Genomic DNA, 15,548 nt, shown 5'->3' with positions numbered 1-15,548 from the left:
GCTTGGGGAGCAGAGAAAGGCAGTGGTAGCTGGAAGGGGATGTGCAGTCTGTTGTGTTATGTTGAGGAGGAGGAGAGAGAAAACGTTCTGAGGCTGATGGGAATGAGCCAGTAGAAAGTTGATTGGCCGGAGAGGAGGAGGAAGGATGGCAGAGGATCCTGGAGTGAGTCGGCGGGCGGCGGGGATGGGGGTCTAGCTGTGGGGAGGGGTCCTGGGAGGGAAGACCAGGTGCAGGGGCACAGGCCCCGGGGCTTCTCGAGGCTCCTGCGGTTGCTGTGATGTCGTGTCTGGGAGGTGGGAGCAGGACCCTGGGCTGAGAGAGAATGGGAGGGAGGGTTGGGGCAGCCCCAGAGGAGAGGGGGCCACACCTTTCATATCTGTTCTGATGACAGACGCCCTCCCTTCGGAGGGGGCTTGGGCTCAGCGTAGATGTGCCTTTTCTCCGTGAGTTGCAGTCCTAAAGGCCCTGTCTGCAGCTCCGTGTCACATGCCCTGAGAAGAGAGCTTGTAGGGCTGGCCCTGTCCTCCATTCTGCTGCCGCTGCTGGCTTCTGCCTTTGCTGTTGCCTTAAAAGAGGGGACTAGGAACCTCCCAAAACTCAAGTTGTGTGTTACTGGATGACACCAGTAAAAGCTGTGGCCAACTGGGGAGCTGGTAGCTTTGGATCCGATTAATTTTTTTACTTCCCTTTAGCGTGGCTGATTGTGGCACAGGTGTTATTTTTGTACTTAGTTTTTGAGTTCTGTTTCTGACTTGGTCAGTCCAGCGTTGTAAGTAACGTCGTACAAGTTCCTCCCGTCCACGTTAAAGCTTGGATGCCACCGGGCATTCTAAGAGAGAGATCATCCTCCTTTCCTGTTCCTTAAACACTGCTTCTTGCTTAATAGATGTCAGCAGCTTATCACTGTGGCCCATTTTTCCAGAATCGTTTGGGCTTCTGTTTAAAATCTTTATGCTCCTGGAGGATCTGAGCTGCTGTGACCGTCGCCGTTGAGACACGGGCCTCTCCCCCACAGGTGCAGACCCTGAACGAGCAGGACTGGGAGCGCGCGCAGCAGGCCAACGTGCTGGCCAACGTGGCCCAGGCGTTTGAGAGTGATGTGGACGTGTCTGACGGCGAGGACGACAGGGACACGCTCTTCAGCTCGGCCGCTCTGCTGTCGCCCAGTGGGCAGGCCGATGCACAGACGCTGGCCATGATGCTGCAGGAGCAGCTGGACGCCATCAACAAGGAGATCAGGTGGGCACGGGCGTCTCTGCGGGGTTGGGTCGCACTTGTGGTCGTGCGCGGTGCCGGGGGTGCAGGCGTCATCTCTGCAAGGTTGGGTTGCACTTAGATAAGTCTGGAACAGGTCCTGTGAATATCTTCTGAATGTTCCATGACGATAAAACTGACTTCAGTTGTCTTTTAAGATTATAAGTTCTGAGATGACCCTTAGTGATAAAACTCAGTTGACGAGGGCATCCTCTCCACAATTGTGGTCTGGGTAATGTTTGTGTGAGAGCTTGCAGAATGTGTTCCGTCCCTGCCCCAAAAGCTGATGCACAGCTGGGGAGAGCTGCAGGGCATACAGGGCCCACCCGTGACGCTCTGGACGCCAGACCAGGGCCCACAGGTTGGGCGGGGGGGCAGGATGCAGAGAGCCGAGACCATGTCAGTCCAGGTGCAGAGGGAGGTGTGGCGTGGGCTGGGGTCCCCTCCCAGGGCAGGGCCGGATGCAGGCTGAATGACGGGAGAAACGCCCAGTGCGGGGGCAGGTGTAAGGGGAGCTCCGGAGGATGGGGGGCACTCTTTGGCAGCACTTCCCTCCAAGTGAGCCCCGAAGAGGGCGAGGTGCCGAGGTGGTGTCCACTTGCGGCCTGTGCGTCCTCTAGCACTGAGAGGGGTCATCCCAGGTGTCCCTCGGAGCCTCATGTTTTCAGGGGTGGCGCAAAGCCGCCAGGAACAGAAAGCTGGGGGTTTCGGGTTGGTAGAGTCTCACTCATACTTGGATTTTGCTATATGGAATTAACTTAATGTGAAAATTGTTCCATTGAAAGACAGGGATCAAAGGATGTGTGTTTGAGTATTTCAACATATTTAAGATGTTTTCCTGAGAAACCCTCTTAGCAGCTGTAATAGTTAATTTACAAAACAATGGACCAGCTGTGGAGTAGAATCCAAAGGATGGCCTGTGTCATCAAGAGGCCGTGGCTCTGGGCGCAGCAGGGTGACCAGGCGCCTGAGACCTGCCCTGGGTCAGACCTGACGCAGCCACATGACCAGTCCTGAGTCCCCGTGAAGCTGCCACAGGCCAGCGGATTGGACAGGGCTGCCGCCCAGGGTGTGCTGGTCCTGTTCCTGCTCCTGCCTGGGGATAGCAGGAGGTGGAGACAGGCGCAGGGTGAGCGTCAGACAGCGAGGAGCGGGCCGCTCCTTAGAGACGGGCTGTCCCTGTGCAGCGTGGAGGAGTCTGACAGGTTCCTTCCCATCCCTGTAGGAAATGCAGAAGGGCTGTGTACTTCAGGTTTTATTCCTATGGTGCGTTGCTGGGCAAAAATGGTTTTTCCTTATGCAGCAAGTTGACCTGATAAAATGGAAAATTCTACCCACTGACTTGTCAATAATAAAAAAAATACTTTCAGGATGTATATGTAGAATTTAAATTGGGAAGGTTACTACAAGGATCTTGTGTTTTAATATAAAAATAATTACTTGTATAGTCAAATATTTGAACTGCTGTTTAAATACCCACTATACACTAGGGTAGAAGAGCAGTTATCTTGAATTTTAAGTTAATGCAGCGTGGTTGACATGAATCCAGAAATTCAGATGAGTCTGGTAGAGAATTTCATCAAATAACACTTCTGTTCAAATTAACCTTTAAAATACTCAACTCAACATTTTCGTCTAGTCTAGACTTCAGTGTTTAGAAATTCCTAATTGCTTTGCTTTGTGAGTTGGTTTTTTTTTTAATTATTATTGTATCAAGAGCTCCCAGTTTCTAGTTGAAAAAATTGATAGACGTGCAGCTTTGCTCCAAGGCTCGGGAAGGTGAGAGTCGTAAGATGCAGGTCCCCCACTAAGCACAGTAAGAGTTGCCATCCAGGCCCGTCAGAATTTTAGTGTAAGTTAGTGAAATGAGGCATGAGTGACTAGAAGTAGCTTTATGAGGCTCAGTGGTAACTTGTGACTTTGACTGTATCATGAAGGTAAAAAGTGGGGTATTTCTGCAGAGATGTTGATCTCTCTAGTTGCTGGTTGTGAGCAGATGCAGGTTTGTCGTCCGTTTGCTGACAGAGGAGGAATGACGGTTTGTTTCGTCTAGGTTGATACAGGAAGAAAAGGAGAACACAGAGCAGCGGGCAGAGGAGATCGAAAGCCGCGTGGGCAGCGGGAGTCTAGACAGCCTTGGTCGTTTCAGATCGATGAGCTCCATTCCCCCGTACCCCGCCTCCTCGCTCGCCGGCTCCTCCCCGCCGAACAGCGGGCGGTCCACCCCGCGAAGGATCCCGCACAGCCCGGCCAGGGAGGTGGACAGACTAGGTATCATGACTCTGGTGAGTACGCCTCCCCCCTGCCACTGCCCCCACGCGCCCCAGTTAGCTCTTGAACAGGGTGGTGGGCCTTTTGTTTTAACCCAGAAGAAAATCAGGTACAGTTGCTGTGCTCAGAGGTTCCAGACTTTAAAACCAACTGGTGTTTAATCAGTTAATGATAGCACAGTGACGGGCTGACTTGACTGTTGGGATGGCCAGCTTTGCTTGTCACCGTGACCCCAGGTGACTTCGGGCAGGGGCCTGCGCGGCCCAGCAGCTGCAGGCGGAGGGTTGTCGTCTCCTGGAACGGGCAGTGTGACAGGAGAAAACACAGGCAGTCCTCGCGGCAGGAGGGAGGTGCATTGAGAGCCTGCCGCCCGCCCGCACGAGGGTGCAGGGCGCACAGCCGGAACGGGCCAGGCCACTCCTCACGCCCGCTCCACGTGGGAGGCAGGTGAAGGCCGCTGGCTTGAGGCACCCAGGGAGGCAGCCGGGCCTCTTCACTCCCCAGCGTCTGGAAAGGCCATGACCTTATGATTTCTGGTGACAGAGTGCAGCTCAAAAGCGCGTGTCATAACTTCTGTGTGTGTTTAGTGCAGGGTTTGTGGGCACGTTGCTGTTTACTGCATGAAACCACGTTTACAACATTTTGCCTTCTAATTGCACTTCTTTTTTCTGTGTCTACCTATTTTCATTTTAGTTGCCCTGTTGGCCAACACATAATTAAATCAGCTGTAAATCGTGTTAGTGGCACATGAAGTGGTACTAGTCCATTTGTGGTGTTTTGACATACTGTTTTTGTAATTCACCTCATTAACTCATTAGCTAATATTTACAACTCTGACAGCTTCGTTTGTGGCTTCATGCTTAATTGCTTTCAGAGAATTTATGAAACCCGTTGTGTTTTTCCTTGTCTTTGTGATTCTGCACACTGGCTGACAGTGTCTGCCGCCATCATTGGTTTTGATCTCCCGTGTCATCCTTTGTTTTATTTTAATTGTCAGTCCAGACCCCAGCCTCCCCAGCCCCCAGGTCTGTAGTTTATTCCTCCAGCTCCTTCCTGGTCCCCGCTCCCCCCCCCACCGTTATAACTCCCTCCCACGCCTGCCCCGGCCACTGCGACGCTGTGGTCTCAGTGTGTCTGTGCCTGGTCGTGGCTCATCAGTGGGGTTTCCGCTTTGTCTTCATTTCTCATTGAACAGTGTCTCCCCGTGGCAGTAAGTTTTCATTAGCGTGTCCCTGGGTAACAGGTATGGTTACAGGCATGCTGTGGATGGAGCAGAATGTGTTTACACAGACTGTGTATGGCATGTGTCATTCATTCATGAGGGAAATGTTTCTTGCATAAAGAAGCCACCACCACAGGCAGGATTAATGGACACGTGACACTAATAGTATACTTTCTGGTTTTGGTGCCTGTATTTAAAACTAAATCTCATCTACTTACTGAACGTACACAGTTAATGTCTTTAATGGGCTTTAAAATTAAATTACCTTCTGTGAGTCATAGAGTGTAAAGACCCCACTGCTGTTACGCTCGCTTTTGTTACATATTTACACAGGGCGCCTGCTTTAATCAGTAAGTTTATTTTGAGAAGTTTTAACCCAGATTCTAGGTAAGGCTCTTACATTCATGCCCAATAGGTGGTTAGATCTGTTCAGTGTTAAGATAGGTATTGCGGTAACTTCCTCATCAGTTAGGGTGATACTTGACAGTGCGACTTGTGTTTTATTAAGAAAAACTAAGTTACAGAGAAGCTTGGCTTAGACTGGGCAGCTAGGGCCCTTTGTTGATCCAGAATGCCACAACTTAATAATCTGAGTTACGTTGTAATAGAATTACATCTTCCTGAGTAATAACTTATACTGTTTCTCTAGTAAATCTTAAACGGCTTATTATATTTAACTTTTGTAGTCAAAGAATGTTCTATTTCCAGTCTACATTTTCTCTAAATCTGATCTCACTTTTATGTGTTCTGACATTCTCTTTTTAATATATTTGCTTGTGCTGATTCTTGAACTTTTAACTTCAAAGTGTACAATCAATCTGGTTTTCTCTTCATTTCTTTGCATGCATCTGTCAGCCTAGTGATTTAAGGAAGCATCGGAAAAAGGTAAAATACTTTGTGATTTAACATGCCTTCGTGTCTCTGTGACGTGTTGAAGAGTATCTGCCGTTTCATGGCAGCAGACGCCACGTGGTTGTGTTCTGAGGAGTGCTGACATTTCAATGGAAACGTTGAAACTTACCCAGCACGTAACACGTGCTGATGGCTGTTGGAAACAGGTCATTCACTAGTGGTTTTATAGAACATTGGGACACACGTAAGAGTTTGCCCCTCTCCCCACCTGTTTGCCTTCTAATCGTCGCATGTTTATGTATAACAGGCAGAGTGTTTTTGAGAAAGAAATTACTGAAGCAGAACCATAGATGTTAGGTTTGGGGAATGCCAGTTTTAATCATCACAGGTAGCAGCGTGTAGTGAGCGCTTGCTGTATGCCCGGCACGACCCCACGAGCATCCACACGAGGTGCGGGTGCTGTCGGCCCCTGCGTGACAGAGGCCGGGCGGTGGGCTGGGGCCGCCCAGTCAGGAAGTACTGCGGTGTGGGCTCGGCCGCGTAGCCACGTCAGCACCCGGCCGCTCTCTCTCCAGATGCTCTCGCCTCCCTCATGGCGTCCCTGACAGAGGGAGCTCAAGGCCTCTGGTCCTCACAGATGGCCCTGGATTGGGCCTCCCTGTTCTTGGAGAAAGCACAGTGCGTTAAGGAACAGACTTGTTGACCAAGACATCTTCCTCATGACAGTCACGCTCCAGTCCCTGGTCTGTGCCCTGTATGGAACCTGCTCGGGGTGCCCTTGTAGCGCGGACCCCACGGGCCCTGCGCTGCCCTTTAACCAAAGCGGTTCAGTGCAGTGAGCAGGGTGGCGCCTGGGGAGCCCCTCAGCTGAGTCCACCGTTGCATGAACTCTTGGGCTCCAGTCCCCCTGTGCCACCGATGGGCTTGTGACCTAGCCGTGCTGCTCGCCACCGTGTGCCCTGCTTGCTCTCCTGTTAGGCGCAGACGGTGATAGACCTGCGCTTGCCGGGGTGGCCACGCTGTGCCAGTCTGCACGGTCTGCTGGCGTTGAGGTGCGGAGCTCACTCCCGCAGTGAGACACAGCCCTGCTGACCTGTGTTTGTATTTCCCTTGGTAACAAGACCTGTTCAGTGCAGGAAGTGGTGTGTTGACTTCCATCCGGGTGGGACAGCCTGCTGCGTTGCTTGTGGTGTCTTGAGCTCGCTGACTGGCTGCGTAGAGGACCTTGTTCTGGGTGTGCGTGTGTGTGTGCGTGGAGGGGACCAGGCACCGTGCAGACCTGTCTCCTCCTCCGAGTCGCTGGTGTGTGCCGAGAGCCCTCCCAGTTTCCTTGCAGCTTCCCGTCAGGCCGTGTCCTGGGGGTGCCGCCAGGGGAGAGGGCCGCCAGGCCGGGGAGCCCCAGGGCTCCTTTGGGAAGTGACTTGCCGTGTTAGCTGGGCCCTTAGGCAGCTGTTAGTCTCCGTTGAGTTGACGGTCAACTCAGACTCAGTGTCGTTCCCCTGACCTATTCTCTGTTGTTTTTTGATTTTTATAAGTGATTGTTTTGACTTGAATTGAGATTTGTCCCTGTTGCAACTCATACTGATAACATCTAGCCCTTGGAGCCGCTTGCGGCCCGGTGGTTGTCGCTGGAAATCAGGAGCGGGTGCACAGTTGGTCCAGCTGTGGCTTAAATGAGTGCAGCTCCATTTTGTGCTGATCCACGTGGTTGTCACCAAGCCACCGTGGGGCTGCAGTGGGTCGCTGTTCTTTACAGAATCCCACTCAGAAGTGTGGGCTGGCTGCTCGGGTCTCTGTTTACACAAATGCTTGCCGTGCATGTTTCATAAAACCCAGCCTGGCTTAACCACAGACCCCACATTTGTAAGTAAGGCCTGTTTGGACCTGGAAGGGGTTAATCTGTCCCCCATTCTGTGACCACCACCCTGCTTCCCACACCCACATTCCATTACAAACAGAAAAACTAGGCGCCTTAAAGACCTTTTAATGAAGACCTCGGGTTACTCTATCTAAGCTGTATTGAACAAATTATCTAAACTGCATATAAGCACTCTGTTTATAACCTCCAGTCTAAACATCATTGAGAAATACAAGCCAGATGCACATGTGTTCGGGTGGAGGGGTTAGAGCTCTTTCCACTCTTTAAACCGTTGTTTTAGGGTCTGGTAGTTGGCATCTAACCAAGACCAGTGCTGGGTCATGGTACAAGCTATTTCTATTTTCCCTCAGACGGAGAGGTCTGGACGGCTTTGCCCATGAGGCTTCTTACCCTTGCTAGTGTTCTCCTCTGAAGTGGCATCAGGCGATAAACACATCCCTCCTCTTCATCGGGGACGGTCAGTGCCACCCACAGATGGTGGAGACTCGGTTTCAGGCAGGTCTCAGGTCTCGGCTGTCCTCGGGGCGGCGTGGGGCCCGGGGGGCAGAGCTGGGGGCTGCTGTCTGGTCTCCGCACTCCCTCCAGTGCAGGCGGGCAGGACTCGGCTCTGCTCTGTGCTCCCTCTGCTCCACGGTCCTGCCTCTCATGAACAAGACAGCCCCTTCAAAGGGCATCAGGCTGAAACAAGGCTTTTTGTCCCTGGCAGAAAGCACAGCTAGTAGGTTTCCAAGTAAGTTCGTGTTTATAATGTAAAGCCTGTGTGCTTTCTTTCCGTGTGTGTCACCGCCTGCTGTTGACTGACTTCGCATTCATCTCGCTCCCTCAGTTGCCGGCTTCCCGAGAAGAGGTACGAGATGACAAGACAGCCATAAAATGTGAAACGTCCCCGCCTTCGTCCCCACGGCCCCTCCGAGTGGACCGGCTGCACAAGGGGGCGCAGCACACGGTCAGCCACGAGGACATCAGGGACGCGCGGAAGTAAGGGGCCGGGTCTCCTCGAGCCCAGCGTCAGGGAGCCTGGTCCTCTCTTGTTGGGGGGTGGTCAGGGGGCCCGGCCCTGCTGTGGGAGTGGAGCACAGTCCAGCAGAGATGCGTGTCTGTCTGGGCAGAGTCCATTTGGAGAGAAAAGAGTTAAATGATGTCAGCAACTGTAGAAAAGCTTTACTTCTTCCGAGTCCACAGACTGGCTCCTTTGGGAACGTTCTTTGTATTCTTGGGTGGAGCACTGGCCCAGCACGGGGATGTTTCTGATGGTTCCCTTGGCAGGACTCAGTGCCCCCGGACACACTCTTGCCCTCTTTGAGCTGTTAAGAGTTCCAGCCCATTCTTACCGGTTCACCGAGCGCTCCCTCTCAGGAAACCGTTACTGACAACCTCCTTTGTCAAACCACCGCCTGTTGAGCTTTTGTCCCAAACCAGACAGCACTGGGTAGAGGGCACCCGTGTTAACCTCTGCATCACCCCTGCGGCGGTGCCCAGGGCTCCTGCACGGCCAGGGTCACGCTCGGGGCAGTGGGAGCTCCCGCCTTTGTGGGGGCACCTTCTCTAGCCGAGAGGCTGCCCCGAGGTGGGGTCGGCAAGCTACCGGCAGCAGTCTCCGTTGTGCTCTCCCTGGGAGCCTGTATCTGTTAGCGTCACGTGTTTGGTGAGGGTTCGCGTGAAGGAGACTTGTGGTGGTTGCTGTGAGGTCTGCAGCGGGAGTGGTGAGCGTGTGTGCTGCTCTGGCTCATGCGAGTGGAATGTTTTGTTGTGTGAGGGCACTTACTAAAGATCATTTTCTGTCCCCAAAGCTCGACAGGCTCACAGGACGGCCCCGTCAGCAACCCCAGCAGCAGTAATAGCAGCCAGGACTCGCTGCACAAAGCCCCCAAGAAGAAGGGCATCAAGTCTTCCATCGGCCGCCTGTTTGGCAAGAAAGAAAAGGGCCGGCCCGGGCCCATCGGCAAGGAGGCACTCGGACAGGGTCAGTGGTTTCCTGCAAGGTCCTGACCGTCTGGAGCGGGGTGGAGGCTGCCGTGTGTGTACCTACTGTGTGCCCCCCCATTGTTCCCACATGGTTCCTTTCCTATGAGCTTGGTGCTCTCTGGGACCCAGAGCTACAGAGGCGCACGGCTTCTCAGCAGGTGCACACACGAGCCGGGGGCATGGTTAACATCTGTTTGCTTGAACGACTCAGCCTTTTCCAGATGTAAAGGTTCACTGCTTCTCGAGCATTTTTGGGCCCTTGTCATCTAATCAGAAAGTTCGCCTTTAGAATCTTTTTCACTCTACCTGCAAATCCTCTTACCTTCAGCAGGACTTGTTAGCATATGAGGTTACTGAGCCCATAAAACTAACCACCCCGCAAAACCCCTAACTTGGCGACGTTGATTCTCTCACAATATTTTGACCACTCTGCTTCCTCATATCTGGCGTTTCAGAGACAGAAAACTCATCTCCAGATGCCTTGGGACTCAGCAAATTGGGAGGACAGGCTGAAAAAAATCGTAAACTTCAAAAAAAGTAAGCTTTTTGTTTTTGTCTGTCTCCCTGAATGTTTTTCAGTTTCCTAATTTTTCATTAATGCTCATTTATTAAACCTAGTATCTAGCTTTGTATGTCTATTATTATTTGAAAGCTTAATCTAAAGCCTTTATTAAATTATACTTTTTGGAGGACTTTGAGCATCTCTAAAATTTGGAAAGGACTCACACTTGGGTTCCCAGTCTACTTTGGAAAGTTGTCTCACAAGGACGTGTGTGGTTGAGTCCGGTTCAGCCTTAGAGCATTTGAATCTGAATCCTGGCTCTGGTACACATTAGCTTCGGTGCCTTGGGCAAGTTCCTTAGCATCCCTGGGCTCCAGTTTTCTCATCTGTAAGATGGGGTGATAGGAGTCCATCCCTCATGGGGCATTAGCTCCACACCCACGTCTACATAAACATACGCAAGGCAGGCCGGACAGTGCCAGCACGTCCTGAAGTCTGTGCAACTGCGCGTCTGACCACAGCTGCTGCGGGACCTTGATCACCCGCCTTCAGAGATTCGCTGTTCATGCTAGTCATCTACCAGAGTATTCACTAACTGTGGTGCCCTTTGTTTTTCCTCCTCTGGTAGGTTTTGTATTTTTATCTTAAATACAGTTTTAGTTTTTTAATCTGTTTATTGAATTTTAATTCTGAGTTGCCACGATCCTGAAAATATGTGGTAACAGTAGGGACAGTCTCCACAGAGGAGCCCAGGCGCTGCGATGCCCCGGGGTCAAGTGCAAAGGGTCAGTGTGCGCGTGTCTCTGGGTCCAGAGGCATTTTCTGATTCAAACATGTTGTGTGTCAATGGACCGCATCTAAAACCAGAGTTAAGTGGATGAGCTAAATAGTCTGAGATGCTCCCAGTCAAGTGACAACTGAAAAATAAAATGGAACACTCATCTGAACCACAAAAGAGGCAGCTCGTAGTCCAAGAGGTGAACACTGACCTGGACGGTGGGGACGATGATGACAAGGTAACACTGGGCTTTGAGACTGGGTGACACTCGGTGGGTCCGTGATAAACATGATGGGGGAGGTCATCTGGCCCCTGTCAAGTGCCTTGAGGAACTGTCTCAGGAAAAGGGGCTCGAGGGGCTGGTCGTGTCCCAGGTCTCGGGCGAGTCCCTGGAACGCGCCTGCCAAGCGAGGGTCCTTGGCTTCATGCGGGAAGGAATTCAGGAGCGAGTCATAGTAGGATGAAAGCAGGTGGATGCAGAGTGCCGGCTGGCTCAGGAGACTGAGGCCCCAGGTGCGGGGTGGTTAGTTTTATGGGCTCAGTAACTTCATATGCTAACAAGCGGGAGGATTCTTCCCACTACTTTGGGGAATTGGGCCCCACCCACATTTTGGTCTGGGGTGGTGTGTGTCCTGTAGCAGCTGGTGTGTTACGTGAACGTGTCATGAGGCTCAGGGTCACCAGACGTCGAGTCTCCCGCCATCTTGGGCTTAGTCGGCTCTGACGAGTTTTGGTCGTATCCTCAATGGCTCTGCTCTGTCTTTTCACGGTTGTGCCCTGCTCCCTTCCCTCCTGTCTCAAAACCTTCCGTGGTCTGGAACCAGGGCCTCCAGACACTGACCCCCAGCATCACCCGTGAGCCCCAGGGACCCTCTCCCCTAGAGGCCAGTTTGCCTTTAGCCCCCGGAGCTGCCTGTTGGCTTTGCTTTTGTGAAGTCTGCCTCATTTTAGTTCTCGTCTCAGAAATCACCGTTGTTTCGCCCAGCACACTAGCCATTATGTTTCGGGCGCAATGCTGTTGCTTCTGTACGAATGTTTCTGTACGGTGCCGTACGAATACTCGGTCTTTGGTTCCCTGTAAATGGAAGTTTGTAGAAACCACTTAACAGCAAAGTTTGATTTGAATGTTGCTATCTTTGAACTGAATAAAAACGTTTTAAAGTAACTTGGGTGATTGCCATTTGGCCATGTGAGACTCAGGGTTAGAACGAGGCCCTTGGCTCCTGGAACCGTGCCAGGGAAGTTTGTCCCGGGACTTTGCTCCTGTGTTTTACTTCACATCTTCATACTTGGGTGATGGAGACAGTCAGGTTTTTGAGTGCCCACGGGTCCTCCCACCCCTCTGCTCCCAAAAGTTTGTATTTCACATGGGATCAAAAGTAGTATAAATTGGCCAAAATGTATCACTGTGTTTTCTGTATTTATTTTGTAATTCTTAGGAGATATGCTTGAGTACTCGGCTATATGAGAAATACTTCATTGGGTTATTTGCCCCCACATGTGATTAAATTTCACGTGCAGGGTGCTTGCGTGTGTGTGCATGCGCGCACATGTATGCAAGTTTCTCTGGAGCCGTGATGTTCAAATTGAACTTCTCACTGTCTGTTGCCATAGCTGAGTGGGTAAGAGCGGCTTGTTCTCTGCTCCGGGGTCATGCGTGCCAAGTTCTAGAACGTACAAGTAACTTAACAGAGAACAATTCAAAGTCGGAAGGTTATCTGACGACAGTGGGTAATTTTAGTTCTGTCAGTTAACCAGAGATGAAATTGATGGGGGAAAATACTCTGTTTACAAATTTTTTAAAAATATTTGAGTTTTCCAGAAAAAAAGGTGTCATTCCAATGCAGTTTGATATCGACGGAGTTAAAGGTATAGGAATCGGCATACATTTCCCTGGAGTGTTTTCTTTTTATTAGCCCTTGATTTATCCCAAAGGTGTTCTTTCAACTGCTAAATTTACACAGCCAAGTACATTCACTTTCAGAGCATCTTCAAGAACTGGTGAAGCTCTGATTCTCAAATTCTGTAAAAACCACGTGAGAACACGGTGGGCGCTAGGTGTGACACTCCTGGGTGTTCCTGACATCAGCCCCGTGGGAAGCCGTGGCCTGGGGCCCCACACCTGCCACCAGGACTTGGTCCCCTTGATAGACAAGAAGAGTGCTCCAGGGCAGGTCCATTCGGTGGGTGTGCCATGCCGAGCACGTGCTCTGACACGTGCAGCCTTGGTTGTCACCAGCTGCAGGCCCTGGTCCCAGAGTCTTGCTGGTGTCACCGAGAAGTGGCCTCTCCCGCAGACGGCAGCTGCGTGGCTGCGTGGCCCCGGCGCCCTGCCTGAGCTGTGTTTGTGAGGGAAAGCGGGAGGTCTCCACTGAGGTGCCTTGGCCTGCTGAGTGTCGGGCTCGGAAAAGCCAGCCGGTGTCCATCGTGTGGGCGGCACCACTTAGATAGCCGTGATCACGGCTCACGCACGCTCACCGCGGTGCTGCTGTTGTCATCCACAGACCGCGGGACCTCTCCCTCCCAGAGTGTCTGTCCTCCCAGCGTGTAGCCTGGTTCTAATTGTCTTTCTCCTGCGACTCTATAATTTTAAGGCTGGGAAGCTGCGTCAGTTTACTGCTAGGGCAGGTACTTAGAGAAATCATGCTTCACCCGAGAACGTGACCCTTGAGCACGGAGACAGGACGCAGCTGCGGGCCCCGCACAGTGCGGCCCAGGCCGGGTGGGTGCAGCGCTCCCCGTGTTACCCCCTCAGGCCTGTCTCCCTTGCAGTTCTCTGTAAACTGAGGTCACAGCTGAGAGTGAGACAAAGTCACAGCACAGCGTGACGCGGTGTCCTCTAGCAGAGGAAGGAAATACATCACAGCCAAAACCAAACGAGTCTTCTCCTTGCTTCAGGGCAGTGGTTTGGGGCCGTGGAATCGGGCAGGTGGTGTGCAGCTTACCCCCCGGATGTTGGCTCGTGACCAGATTCCTCAGAACGGAGTTGGATGCTTTGGGTAGATTGAAGGTGCAGAGGGATACGTGGCGTTTAGGGTCCTGCCCCCTGAGTGCTCGTGTTCTAGGCTCGGGAGCTGACGCCCGGAAGAGCTGCTGTTTTCTGGGAAGTTGGCCTGTGGAAGAATAGCTCGTTCCTTTGCTAAGGGTTAGATGCCTGTCGTGTTTATGCTTGTAGTTGTGGTGAAGTGGGGGAAATGGGTGGTCGTGTGGACTGTTAGAAAGGGTCACCTGAGTGAATGGGCCAGTTCGTAGGTTCTACATGGCATCTAATAAGTCAGACCCATCACAGATTAAGGAGCTTGGCTGCCTGCACTCAGCCCCCCAGCGGCAGCAAGAGAAGCGCAATTCCTGGGCCGGGGGGTCACCAGCACAGAAGGGGCAGGAGTGGGGACCCTGCACCTGGTGCTCGCCTCCCGGCGGGGCCTGCGGCATGTTCCCACCTGGGGTCTCTTTAAAGCTGGTGATGACTCTTTAATCCCGCAAGGAGGTGGTCCTGTAGAGGGTCGCGGAGACTCGCGCTGCGTTTCGTTACTCAGGCAACCTCGTAACATGTTCCAACTGCCATGGAGCTGATGGTTTAGAAGATTAAAGGAAAGTGATGAGATGGGCATTAATACACTTTAGAAAACGTATAAAGAGAACTCGTCTGTCAACTGCATGTGTGCGTGTGACAGCGATTCTTTAATTCAGAACGTCTTGTCATCCGTAGGCACGAACTGCTGGAGGAGGCCCGGCGGCAAGGTTTACCCTTCGCGCAGTGGGATGGCCCCACGGTCGTCGTCTGGCTGGAGGTGCGTGCCCTGCTTTCACCCTGGCTTGAGTGTGTCCATATGTGAACGTGCGAGCCTGTTTGCACCTGTGCGTAACCTGCCGGCCTCGATGTCTCCTGCCTTCAGCTCTGGGTTGGGATGCCGGCCTGGTACGTGGCCGCCTGCCGGGCCAACGTGAAGAGTGGGGCCATCATGTCTGCCCTGTCGGACACGGAGATCCAGCGTGAGATCGGCATCAGCAACCCCCTGCACAGGCTGAAGCTGCGGCTGGCCATCCAGGAGGTCATGTCCCTGACCAGCCCGTCAGCCCCGCCCACGTCGAGAACGGTGCGTTCCAGAAAAAGCTTGGCCCGCATTGTGTTCCTCTGCAGTGCTTTCTGAACACATCCAGTGTTCTGTTTATAGTTTTAGCGTTCAAAACCATCGCAGCTTTCCATGTGTGACAGTTGGGTAGTTAAAAGATAATTTTACTGAATACTTTTTTTTTTTTTTTTTTACTTTATTACTTTTCTTTGGGAGGAGTTAATTAGGTTTATGTATTTATTTTTCATGGAGGTGCCAGGGGCTTGAACCCAGGACCTCGTGCATGCAAAGCACTCACTCTACCACTGAGCTACACCGCCCCCTTTATTGAATGCTCTTATAACAATTTGGCTTCAGTGGCCTTGTCATGTAGAAATAGGAGTTTTTGAAAAAGTAATCACTACAAATTTAAACATCAATTTAAAGACAGTGAAGGGGAAAAGCTTCACCCCCAGGCTGCACTGTCATCACTGTTCGACTCTGGTTGACCTGTCTGGCCGATCAGGGCCTCCCTCTTTCGGGAGCTGCAGACCCTGGGCGCTCAGGCTTTGGGCAGTCCGTAAACCTGCAAGCGTGCACAGGGTTACTTGTGCTGGTGCAGCTTTTCTCCACGTGGAAAGGCCTTGCAAGTCCTTCAGAGGGGTCCTCCTTGAAAAATTAAAAACGAATCGAGTGAAAACATGAATTGTTTCTGGGAGTTAAGGGCGGGCCAGCTCAGTTCTGAAGTGCGGACTCTTTACGTTGGCTCAGT

General features: G+C 52.1%; 1 protein-coding gene and 1 non-coding gene across 5 annotated transcripts in view; one reads left to right on the top strand and one right to left on the bottom strand.

Moving 5' to 3' along the window:
* The window catches only part of PPFIA1 (PTPRF interacting protein alpha 1), a 77,407-nt gene that overhangs the window by 47,112 nt on the left and 14,747 nt on the right, over nucleotides 1–15,548 (top strand). For all 4 annotated transcript variants that reach the window (XM_074371529.1, XM_074371528.1, XM_074371531.1 and 1 more), the window contains exons 15-21: nucleotides 1,017–1,240; nucleotides 3,309–3,540; nucleotides 8,306–8,457; nucleotides 9,270–9,442; nucleotides 9,900–9,981; nucleotides 14,434–14,515; nucleotides 14,621–14,821. In XM_074371529.1, coding sequence (XP_074227630.1) covers nucleotides 1,017–1,240; nucleotides 3,309–3,540; nucleotides 8,306–8,457; nucleotides 9,270–9,442; nucleotides 9,900–9,981; nucleotides 14,434–14,515; nucleotides 14,621–14,821 — 1,146 coding nt within the window. The remainder of the gene's footprint in view (nucleotides 1–1,016; nucleotides 1,241–3,308; nucleotides 3,541–8,305; nucleotides 8,458–9,269; nucleotides 9,443–9,899; nucleotides 9,982–14,433; nucleotides 14,516–14,620; nucleotides 14,822–15,548) is intronic.
* Nucleotides 15,045–15,117, bottom strand: TRNAA-UGC (transfer RNA alanine (anticodon UGC)). The gene has a single exon. It is a non-coding gene; the product is annotated as a tRNA-Ala (tRNA).

This window comes from Camelus bactrianus, chromosome 10 (assembly GCF_048773025.1).
Source record: "Camelus bactrianus isolate YW-2024 breed Bactrian camel chromosome 10, ASM4877302v1, whole genome shotgun sequence".
NCBI lineage: Eukaryota > Metazoa > Chordata > Mammalia > Artiodactyla > Camelidae > Camelus > Camelus bactrianus.
The sequence above is the reverse complement of the archived record's forward strand: the minus strand, read 5'-3'. Positions and strand labels throughout refer to the sequence as shown.